A 12,120-nucleotide genomic window follows, 5' to 3' on the forward strand; every position below is an offset into this window, starting at 1 on the left:
AACAATTACAACGGTCTATGGGAGTCGTGAGGATACAGTTTTACAATTCTTTGAGTAATCTTTGTTTACTACCAAATAGGGCAAGAAAATAGAGCAAAAAGGCGTCCTATCTTACCCCACCGTACTATATATAGATATAGTCTATATATTATAGACTATAAATATATATCTACCTGGTGTGAGAGCTGCAATGAATTTGCCAGCATATGGAGTTAGATCATTTCCACACATTGAAACAAGAGATGTGATAATATGTGCACATCCCGCCTATGGGGAGAATATGGGAGTTGTTATTTTATACGATTTCGTTATTTTATACGATTTCAGTATTTTTTTAACGATAAGCTTATAAAAACCTGGTCAAATTAAGAAGACCAGAGTTGTAGTTTTGTCTATAGTCACTTTAGACCCCTATTCGGGTTTTAAAATAGCACTGTAACATTAAAAAAACACAATGAACTACTTACTTATTCATAAAAACAAATCTTAAAAAAAATGTTTTATTTTTTTGCTGCCAAAATACTCAACTTTCTGTGGATATTATGACATTAATACACAAAATAAAAATTTTACAAAAAAAAATAAAATAAAACGTTTTCTCAATAAAAATTTTAAAAAACACAGAAATAAATATAAGTTATTTACATTGCATGGCAGGGCAAGTACAGTCATTATAACAATAATTTAAAGTGGTTTTTGAAATATGTACAAGTAATGTATGCATATTTTACCTTAGTAAGCACCCCAACACCTCGCTTTGTAAGATCCGACAAAGTAGGAGTCAGTTGTGATAGAACGTTAGAATCACACTGTTTTAAACACTGCATAGCTGTCTCCATTAATGGGGAGCTGCGAGCTGCTTCGGCTCGTACCCAGTCAAGCGCGTCCTGAGTCACATGACCACTTCTGTTGTGCAGGTAATTAAGAACCTGTGAAAAAATACTGTTGTTTTTTTGGGTAGAAAGGTAGCCTAAACTAAAATGACTGCAACTAAAAAATGAGTTTAAAAATATTTAAAATACATATAAAAAAGATTAAATATTTTGTGTAAAAGAGAATTTTTAAAAGATTATTTAATAGTTTTATTTTAAATTTAGTTGTAAGTTGACATGTCTGCGATTAAAAAAAATATTTAAAATAACCAAAAAAATTAACAACAAAATATTGTAAGTTAGTGTATAAATATATTCTATAAAGAAATTTTTAACTGTTAAACTTCAACAAAATATAACAATAAAAAAAAATATCTTGAGAAAATTTACAGGGTCTTCCAATCCACTCATTGCTTCCAGTAACGCCACAATCATCTGTGGTATGCAGGGTTTGATCAATGCACCGCTTACTTTACTCACTTCAACAAGGGTCTTTAAACTGAAGAAAAGAAAATAAGTTAGGGAAATATTCAGTGCTGGGGCAGAATGGGTTCAAGGCTCGTCGCTGCTACCATTGTGGGGCGTATGTGTTCTGGGCAAGACAGTTAACAGCAATTGCTTCAACCCAGCGGTCACTAATGGGTTGCCCAAATTATCATACATTGTAACGGCAACCACCAAGTAACATACATTGTAGTCAATTCAAGGCTTATCGCTGTTACAATTGTGGGTGTATGTGTCCTTGGGCAAGACACTTAACGGCAATTGCTTGAACCCAGCTGTCACTAATGGGTTGTCCAAATTATCAGCCATACATAAATAAAAAAAAATCGTCAACCACAAAGTAACATATATTGTAACTCATAAACTGACACGAAATGTACGAACACCCGTTTTATAACACCTGTTGTCATTAAAACAGAACTAATATCCCATAACAGCTCAGGACTAAATACTACATTTCGGCAAAAATTTCTACCAAATTTTTAAAAACTGTAAAAACCTTAATTTTTGAACATCAGAAACAGAACTGGTCATTCCTTCTTTCAACAAAATGTTCAATATTTCGGAAAGTATTTTCTCATCTGCTTCTACCGAACTTTCGGCATCAAATGTACGAATTGTTACCTGGAAAATGGGAACCACATTATAAGAAATAATATTTAATGGTAAAAAGATGCAATTATATTCAAAATTGGGCAGATTTCATTATTTCTAAATATTTTAGTAAGTTTCTAAAAATTTTCCAACAAGCATAGAAATAAAAAATAGCTAAAAACCGATATGCAATTTTAAAACAATAAATATTCTTTTTATTACATGTTTTTGGTGCTTTTTTGCTCTTTATTATAACAGTTTGAAAAATTATTCAAAATCTTATAATATTTTATCAATCAAAATCGGATAAATTTTAATTATTTAAAATTTTATATTAATGAAAATGTTATCATATTTCATTATCTAAAATTATATATTATTCAAAATCTGATAACTTTTTACCCGTTTTAGAACAGTGCACGTTTGTTCACACGCATCACGAACTGACTCCTTTACGTCATCCCTCACTCTCAGGATGATGCTCCAGATCTCTGGAAGTCGTCTCGTTATAATCCCTGCATCCGAATCTGGTCTTCTTGCTCCTGTTTTGAGAAGATCAGCAAGAGCGAGGCAACAAGCCTGGCGGGTCCTCCAGATCTTGTTCGTGAGGTTGGAGAGCAAGTCCTCCAAAATTGATGAGGAGTATTCGTCAACCTGAAGAAGAAACAATAAAATGCTTTCAAGTTTTGAAAATATTTTTAAAATAAAAAATGGCTGACATCGGATTTCCGTATTTAGATATTTTTCATTTAAAATATCTCAGACTAAATTGCTTGTTTTTTATTTCTACAATTAAACAGGATTTTATTCTTGGTATTTAGATACATTTAGCAAAGTTAGGTAACATTGAAACTTTTGTTAACAAAAAAAAGAATAAAAATCCCCAAGGTTATCTTAAACAGTTTATAAAGCATTTCTGTTAGACACAAAAAATGAACTAATTTTTTATGATTTTAAACTTATTTAATGAAATTAATATTCAAATATTAACCAAAAACAATAAAATAATGGCAAAAGGGATTCAAAATGACAGAGTTGACATCAAAAACATAAAACTTAGCATTTAGTTAAAGTTTACTAAGTAAATGGTGGTCCTTTAACATATGATTACTTTACTGATAAGAGCACTTAATGTATTGATTTTTATGAAATATAGAAAAGTCATGTATTGTAGCTATAACTGTGTAATACAGGAAATGTGTGGTTGGTTGGTTCAGCATTACTACCCACCTTTTACAAGAACTTATACACTGTGTGTTGGTTTTTGGACGAATGTTAGCAACAGGTAAAAGGATTGATAGAAAATAAAGCAAGTAATAGTTGGAAAATGCTTAAGGATTAACAAAAAAATAAAGAGCAAACAGTGGTTATATCAGAAACAGAAAAAATGTGTGGTTTTTGGAGTAATGTCAGCAACTGCTAAAGATTGACCAAAAATAAAGTCCAAAAATAATTTTGTGTAATAATGAAACTTGACTCAAAATAATTTTGTGTAATGATAGTAACTGCTAAAGGTTAATAAAAAAGTAAAGAGCAAAATATTCGCTAAAACAGAAACGTGTAGGTGTAGTTTTTGTTATTATTTTAGCAACAGCTAAAAGATTTATCAAAATTGAAAGCACGCAACGGCCAAAATAGTAAAATATACGCATGCTGTGTTTTTGTGTAATGTTAGTGACTGCTAAAGCATTAACCAAAAATTAAGCAGTATTGATTAAAACAGAAACACTGTAGTGTAGTTTTTCGTATAATGATAGCAGCAGCTAAAGGATTTATCAGAAGTAAAAAGGGCTACCATCAACCAATCATCATATCCTGTGGACTGTTGGCTGTCAAGAGTGATTTAATCAGTGATTTATGGTTTTGATTTTTTTATATTTTTAACAAATTGAAAAAAAAATACTTTGTATTAAATAGTAGTGAGCAGATACTAATACTGAAAGTCCAGTTGTATGTTTTGGTGTTAGTTAAGATTCAGAATTAAATTAAAAGGGTTCATTGGTGAATAGGTTCTTTAAATATTAGAGGCAAAAATATAGGGTTTGGTTGATTGAGTGCTTGGGTTGGAAATATAGTTAGAACTTTATTACTGTGGTGAATAGAATCTGTTTTATAGCTAAGTGAATGAATGAATGTAATTTACTTTATCCACGCGTGGCAGGAAAATGACAGTCGTTAAACACGGGTGTTCTGTTTCATACACCTCTTGCCAGCTTACGAATTACCATGTATGTTACTTTGTAGGTGAATATTTTGTTAGAATTTTTATTCTTTTTATGTATGGCTGATAATTTTGACAACCCATTAGTAACCACTGGGTTGGAGCAATTGCCGTTAAGTGTCTTGCTGAAGGACACATACGCTCACAATGGTAGCAGCGACGAGCCTTGAACCCATTACCTGTAGGACACACACGCGATACGCCCACAATGGTAGCAGCGACGAGCCTTGAACCCATTACCTGTAGGACACATACGCGATACGCCCACAATGGTAGCAGCAACGAGCCTTGAACCCATTACCTCTGGGTTACAGGCAGGTACGCTAATCAATTTGCCACTGCGCCAGACAGTATAGCTTTTTTAAATATTATTCTTTTATTTTACTTTTACAATATAAACCTATGAGAGAGTTATAGTCTGTATAAGATAAAATTCGAATTTCTTCACTTTGATTACACGTTTCAGTTTGACATTTTATGTTTGTTTAACCAGGAGACCATGAATTGAAAGAAAATGGAAAATTTGTGACATTTGTTTTAGGAATATCCGGTTTCATTTTGTTGATATATAGTGTGTATATGTACATGGTGGTATATCACAAAATTTTTACAAAAAATTTCAATTTTTAAGTTTTTGTAGCAGTGATTTTATGTCGGAAATTTTTTTTTTGAAATTATTTGTTCTCTGAGTAATTTAATTTTTTTAAAGAAATTAACCTTAAAATCTTAAATATGAGTAGTTTTGAAGATAGTATATTGTTTTAGCTTAGTTAAAAGATATTTAGTTAAAAAATAATTTTATGACTATTTTTAAGACAAGTTTAGTGTTTTAAAAAGAGGTGTGTTATAAAAAAAGAGTTAATTGTTTAAAAAAAAATTAAGTTTTTTTTATAAAACAATTTAGATAAAATTTAAAAAAAGATTAAAATAAATCTACATTATATTAAAAAAAGTAAAACTTTTTTTCAACCTAGAATATTAGTTTTTCAAATCAAAATTTGACAGTTTAGTTATGAAGTGTTTAGACTTGGTGTTGTTGATCGTTTTTTGTTGGAAGTCCTTACCATTGGTGGAATCAAACACAAGGATATGCACGCACTGTTGTGATGAGGTTTATCCAGGGAACGGAACACCTGTGTATTTTATGACTAAGGGACCTAAGGGTATGTTTGATGTTAGCGATTTTTTTGCTTTTTGAAGTGTGTTTCTGTGCTGTTTTGTGTGTTGTTTGCGATTTTTGAGTGCTTTCTGTGCATTTTCTGTGTTTTCTGTGCATTTTGTGTGTTTTCTGTGCTGTTTTGTTTTTTTCTGTGCTGTTTTGTGTATTTTCTGTACTTTTTGTGTGTTTTCTGTGCCTTTTGTGTGTGTTTCCGTGCCGTTTTGTGTGTTTTCTGTGCATTTTTTAGAACAGTTTAAAAAAATACAAGAAATGATAATTCATTACCCCCTTTAACTATCTTGGGACGAAGAATGCAAATAAGCATTTTGATACGGGTGTTCACAAAAATGTTTAAAAAAAGTATCGTTTATAGTTAGTAGTTACACTTTAGATATTGTATATTTGTGGTATTTTAAAAATTATAAAGTGCCATGCATTTTATGTTGACTAATAATCAACAAAAACTGAATTTTGTTAAAAAAAGCTTTTAAAGCTATTTTTTACAAAAAAATTACTTCATATTTAGTACATTAGTTACACGTGAAAAAAAAACATGTGATTTTAGGAGATCAGGGTGAAATTGGAATGACAGGCCCCCAGGGTGAAAAGGGGGTTCAGGGCAACCAAGGGGTCAAAGGTGAAAAGGGCGGGGTTGGGCCTCGGGGTGAAAAAGGGGACACAGGTGAGCCTGCCCCTATTACCCCACAATCTGCGTTTTCAGTTGCACGAAGCAAACCGTTAATTGGAAACGAGACAACAGCGCAACCATTGCTGTTTGATAAGGTTGGTGGAAAAAATGAAATATGTTTAATTTTATTGGAAAAACTTTTTTCACGTTTATTTACAAAAAACATTTCCTCAAAGAAGAACTTTTTCAGCTTGGTGAAAAATAAAAAAAATTACTTCATAAAAAATTCCTTTATAACATTTTCTGTATATTCATTGTGAATAAAAAACAATATTTGATTAAAAAAAAAAACAGTTTTAAGGTACATGTTTATATATATATATAAATTTTTTTTCAGGTTTTTGTAAATGTTGGGAATCAGTTTCATGAAAACAGTGGGCGTTTTATCGCTGAGTTTGGGGGTGTTTACCATTTCTCATTCACCGTGCAGTCATACCTTGATAAATTTGTTGGAATACAACTTATGAAGAATCAACAACCTCAGGTAGAATTGAATTTGTAAACAAATTGAGTTAAAAAAGTTGAATTTAAATACAAACAGAACTCAGGTAGAATTGAATTTAAAAAAAATTAAAATAAAAGCAGGTAACATTTGAAGTTTTTTTTTGTTTTTCTTTTTTGTACATTTGATGTGTTTTTTGTTTTTCTTAGCGAAACGAGTAACATGATTTTTTTGTTTTTACTTTGTGTGGAAGTCTTCCCAACCAATACCTGAAACACCCTGTTTTCTACTTTTTTATAATGATTTTTGTGTGAATATTTTAAGGATTTTTCATAAGTTGCCCTAAAAAAATGTTTAACAAAATTTTTAAATTTTTACAATTTTTTTTACATTTTTAAAAACTTTTCATTTTTATTTTAAGGTGATTATCTATGCAAATGCAGTTCCCAGACGCATTATGCAGAGTCAGACAATCATGCTGAATGTAAGCAAGGGGGATGTACTGTGGTTGCGACAAGTACAGGGTGCCAGGTTTGCCATCTATGGGAACTCAGACATGCAAATCACTTTTTCTGGATTTCTGCTCTACTCGGAAAAATGATAAAAAAAATTCACCAAAAATTTGTTGTGTTTTAAAATTTTGCACCATTTTGATGCTCCGCCAAAAATGCTTGTTTGCGAAGCTGTATATTTCTATTTAAAAATATGATAGTACAAATTAAATAAAAAACCTAACTATGAACTTTTCTAATATGTTATTTGTTTAACAAAGCTAAAAAAGACATTTTTAAAATAATACAAAAAGTTATCAGACTAGAACACATTCCATAGCCTACAAGCTCTTAAAAAATTAAGAATAAAAAAATCTATAAAAAAAATAATAGGAAAAATAGCAATAGTGTAGAAAAACTTACCGTTTTAATTGTATCTGGTGCAACTACATTCCAAATTGAGGTCATGGCGTTGCGGACAGAAGTTTGAGGGTCGAATGTATATCGGTACAATCGAGGTACGATTTGTGGCAGATGTGGGGTCAGTTGTTCTCGTGCTGCAATGGCTATGCTACGGAACCCAAACGCTGCACCCTGATTGTAGAATGTAATGCTAATGTTATAAGTTTAAACTTGTACCGATTACTCAATGCACAAATGCTTTGTATAAGCTTGGATACAGAATATATAAATGATACAGAAATATATACTTTATTTGCCAAAACTGACTTTTTTTTGCACTTTCATTCACTGATGATACAAATCATTTAGACAAACTGACAACAATATTTTTGCAAAAGAAAAATGCCTAACAGTACCTACAGTAATTTTTATGGCGTTTTTGTAATTCTGTCACAAAAATGTTATATAAAAGTACAAATATTTTGATAATATCTAAATTTTGTTTTAGAAAATTTTGTTTCACACTCTTGATCACTAATGATTATTTTTAAAGAAACTGTACACACCCAATTTTTTTTCAAGTTTTTTCAAGAAAAAAAAATGTTTAAAAAAAATAAATAAAAGTTATTAATAAAAAACATTAAGGCAGTAAGATAAGTTTCAATAAAAAACTTTACCTTTTTTGAGTTCCACAGTGCATGGTGATTGGCAAGGTGAAGAAATTTGTAAACCAGATCTGGCTGGTTTAAGTCGGATGCAAGTGAACACAACTCCTTGTATGTGTTCAAACTAGATCTGAAAATAACACGTAAAATTTGGATTTTTACAGTTACAGACAGTAGTAATATATATATATATATATATTGACTCAAACGAGAGATTTAAATTAAACTGCAGATTTCAGCATCAGATAAATGTGTTTAACATTAAAATGCACCAAATATATAACAAAAATAAAATTGCCCCCAAAAATAGTTTAATTTAAACAAAGAAATGTTTATTTTTAATTTTAAAAACTATATTAGATTTCTATATTATTTTCCCACCCATCTGGAGCTTTTCCCAGCTGAACAGATCCTCCAGTAAAAAGACTTGACCCCTCGCTCCCAATGATCCGGACTTTGGATGCGGGAGATTTAGATTCCGAGGATCCCGTGAGAGAACCAACCAGTTTATCAACCAACATCTTTTTCTGATCCTCGCTTCCAAGATCATAGATTGCTCCGAATCCTTTGGAAGCGATGTCTTGCGTTAATTCTGTGACAAAAAATAAATAAAGACCAATTTTGGTAATTAATAAATTTATCGCCCTAAAATTGTAATAAAGTAGTTTGGGGAAAGATGGGATACTTTTTCGTTCTATTTTTCTCGCCCCATTTTTGGGAGTAAACAAAAAAACATTCAAAGAATTATAAAAACGGTATCCTCACAACTCCCATAGACCGTTGTTAATTGTTTAAAACACGATCAGGATATTTGAATATCATGTGGTAAAGGTGTCCCATCTTCCCCCACAGTACTATACTAATAAAGACTGGTTTTGATAATAGAGTACATTAAAATAGTGAAAGAGCAATACACAGTATCTAATCCAGCATAGTACTATCTATAACAAGATATAAATAAAGACTGGGTTTGGTTAATGGGAAACAAAAAGCCTGGTGTATGTTCCAAATTACCACAATGTATAGACAAGAATTTTGATTTTTTTACCGAATCATAAAAATATTTTATCCCAAACGTACCATCAGGTTCTGAGAGTAAAGCAGTGAAGGCATTTTGTAAATCCATGAGATGAAGTTTGACTGCGGGGTGTGAAGTACAAGCTTCTGTTTTCAACATGGTCATCAACCATATGCATGATGCCTGGTAAATAATAATTCAACAATATGAATAAATGTAACTTATTTATCAAGGGATGGTTTTCTCGGCTACTGACTTAACGAGTTGGTCGTGGACGCGGTATTGGTTACCGCAAGTTTTTTAGGATGACTCAAAAATTCGGGTGACTATTAGACCAAAATTGAATTTGGGCGGCGAGTCAGGCGAATTACGGTGACGCAGCATGTTTTCGCCTATTTTCAAAGTTATTTTTTAACATGAACGCCCAACTTTTTTCGCAAAAAAAATAGACAGCAGGTATCAGTGAGGCTCATTAAACATTTTGAAACCAAAATTTTAGGTGGCCACCAGCTAAAGGGTTACCCATGGTTCGTGAGATGTTTATAAAACTCTGATTTGGGTCGCGCTAAAAAAAACTTTGGGAAATACTGCCATAGGACCTCAATGTAGAATAGAATACGCTTTATTTTAGGTACAATATTTTGTTATTTTTTAGTGCTTAGAACATTTGCCAATGTAGAATAGATCCAAAAAACCTTTTCAACTTTTAATTTAGATATAACAAAACTTTTCAGACATACAATCTCAATTCTTAACAGCATACTATTTTTTCATCAAACGCAATACCACCATTCAGTGGCGCAGCCAGGGGGTAGGGGGTTTACGGTGTCGCGCCCCCCTCTTTTTAAACCAAGAAAAAATTATTTAAAAAATAATTTTTTGACATTCTTTTTAATAAACCCCCCCCCATTATTTTTTTTCTGGCTGCGCCACTGCCACCATTACACACCTGGCGACCTGCAGGTGTTCTGTGCACTACATACTCATTCAGTATCTTCCCTAGCAACCATTTCAGTTTATCTTTATCTTTAGATTGCTCTACATGCTCCTCTGCATCCTGGAAGACCTCATTTGTGTCCGGAGCACCCGTCCATCTATTAATCCTTGCAGGAGCCTCAGGTCCAAGAGCAGCATTGCACAGCGCGGATCCAACCGTGAAATGTAATTCTGCGTTTTTTATCTAGGTGGTTAAAAAAAACACTTTTAAATTATGTTTTTTTAAACTTTAAAATTAAATTTTACAAACATTCAAAGTGTAAAATCAGGGTCTAAAGTAAAATATAATTGTTGTAAACTGTTTATCGTGTCTGCTCACTGTACACTTATCGCGACTTGCACGCTCTAAGCATTGTGGCCCGAGGTTGTCTTGCTGCCGCGTGTCCTTCTTTCCTTGTGTTAGACTTATCGTGCTGCAGTGTTCACTGTATTATAGTAATAGTATGCGAAGGTTGTTGTGTTGAGTATGGATGTAGTACCTTAGAATTACGTTGTATATATTGTGCGCTTCGTGTATTTAACGTTGTGTGCGTTTGCAGATGCAGTCCAATAAAGCCAATAATATTGAAGCTTGTAATTAGGTTACGACAAAAATATTTAAACAAAAATAATTCCAGAATGCAACTTTTCTTATCCTGCAGGTTGGACAAATACAACGCAAAGTTTGAACAAAAACATTTTTAGATTTTAACACAAGTTTTTTGGTTTTATCTTTTTCTGTTTTTTTTATAGACGTCTAAAATGCCCACCATAAGTATTTTTTTCTAGATGTCCAAAATGCCCACCATAAACAACAAATAAAACAAAACATACTTCTGATGATTTCAGCAAGATTTCCAAGATCTTCTCAGTATGGGGAAAGTCCCCATCTCCTACAGGTAGCATGCCAAGTGCAATGACAGCTTTCTCCCTCAAAGCATGAAGAGTGTTGTTGTTGATACGACTTGATAAACACTGCACGACCCAGTACTTGGTCACTATGGAAAAAATATGTTTTAACACAGTATATTATTATTGTATTAGTGTAAACACCAGCAGATTTTTTTAAACTTTTCTCATTTTTAAAAAAATGTTAAAACCCATTTCAAAAAGTATAAAAACAAGCTGTTTTTATTCTTGAAGATGCAGCCATTATAATTGACACATATCTCCTAAAACGCATTTTCAAGAAAATTTTCCAGAAATTTTTACCAATATTGTTCTGAATAATCTTGGTAACTTATTTTAGGAAAATCTATAGTTTGTTTTGGAAATGATATCATATTGTATTAGTGCCAATGCCATTCGCAGATTTTTTTTTAAATTTAAATCATTTCTTAGAAAACATTTAAATCCACGCAAAAATTAAATTTTAAAACAAGTTACTTTATTGTTAACGGGGCAGCAATTATAATTGACATGTCTTCCAAAAGAAACACATTTTAGGAACTAAAATTAAAGGTAATGTTCACAACGTCAAAAGCTATACCATCGACCTAAATCATATTCCAGTTTTTAAACTTACATGACTGATCAGTATTTCAAACTTACACGACTCATCAGTTTTTCAAACTTACACGACTCATCAGTTTTTCAAACTTACACCACTCATCAGTTTTTCAATATCAAATGACTTATCAGTTTTTAAACTTACATGACTCATCAGTTTCCGAACTCTTCTCCTCATTAGCGCCATCCGGTGGTAGGACACCTGGTAGTAGAGGTAATGAAGATTTTCGTGAAATTTCTCCGACAGCAAAACAAGCAGAACCGGCAAGTAATGAGTCTTTCTCTTCTTTTACTGATGTCACTGCAATGTGAGAAAACACATGTAGTTTGTGGCACAGCCAGAAAAAAATAAGGGGGGTTTTAACCAAATATTTTTTAACAAAAATGTTTTTTAATTAATTTTTTTTGGTTTAAAGAGGGGGGTCCCGATCTCCTAAACCCCCAAGGTTCTATAGCAGTTGCGTAGAAATGGTTTTATAATTCTTTAAATTTTTTTTGTGTACTACTAAATGAGACGAAAAATAGAATAAAAAGGTGTCCCATCTTTCCCATCAAAATTAGGCAGCCGTACTCTAGCTTA

At 32.0% G+C, this 12,120-nt stretch overlaps 2 protein-coding genes across 2 annotated transcripts in view; one reads left to right on the forward strand and one right to left on the reverse strand.

Annotated features, from left to right (window-relative positions):
• LOC100183050 (proteasome adapter and scaffold protein ECM29-like) overlaps positions 1-12,120 on the reverse strand; it is a 30,409-nt gene that overhangs the window by 8,230 nt on the left and 10,059 nt on the right. The window contains exons 20-30 of the mRNA XM_018811893.2: positions 10,866-11,029; positions 10,006-10,236; positions 9,119-9,239; positions 8,420-8,630; positions 8,051-8,168; positions 7,395-7,565; positions 2,373-2,624; positions 1,876-2,000; positions 1,263-1,371; positions 732-929; positions 174-267 (exon numbers count right to left, since the gene is read on the reverse strand). Of these exons, the coding sequence (XP_018667438.1) occupies positions 174-267; positions 732-929; positions 1,263-1,371; positions 1,876-2,000; positions 2,373-2,624; positions 7,395-7,565; positions 8,051-8,168; positions 8,420-8,630; positions 9,119-9,239; positions 10,006-10,236; positions 10,866-11,029 (1,794 nt within the window). The remainder of the gene's footprint in view (positions 1-173; positions 268-731; positions 930-1,262; positions 1,372-1,875; positions 2,001-2,372; positions 2,625-7,394; positions 7,566-8,050; positions 8,169-8,419; positions 8,631-9,118; positions 9,240-10,005; positions 10,237-10,865; positions 11,030-12,120) is intronic.
• On the forward strand, positions 5,142-7,352 carry LOC108949504 (complement C1q tumor necrosis factor-related protein 1-like). Its single transcript, XM_018811925.2, has 4 exons — positions 5,142-5,354; positions 5,916-6,133; positions 6,376-6,522; positions 6,902-7,352. Exons 1-4 carry the CDS (start codon positions 5,204-5,206, stop codon positions 7,079-7,081), a joined length of 696 nt encoding a protein of 231 aa, XP_018667470.1. The 5' UTR covers positions 5,142-5,203; the 3' UTR covers positions 7,082-7,352.

The sequence above is a fragment of the Ciona intestinalis genome, chromosome 5, assembly GCF_000224145.3.
Source record: "Ciona intestinalis chromosome 5, KH, whole genome shotgun sequence".
Taxonomy (NCBI): Eukaryota; Metazoa; Chordata; class Ascidiacea; order Phlebobranchia; family Cionidae; genus Ciona; species Ciona intestinalis.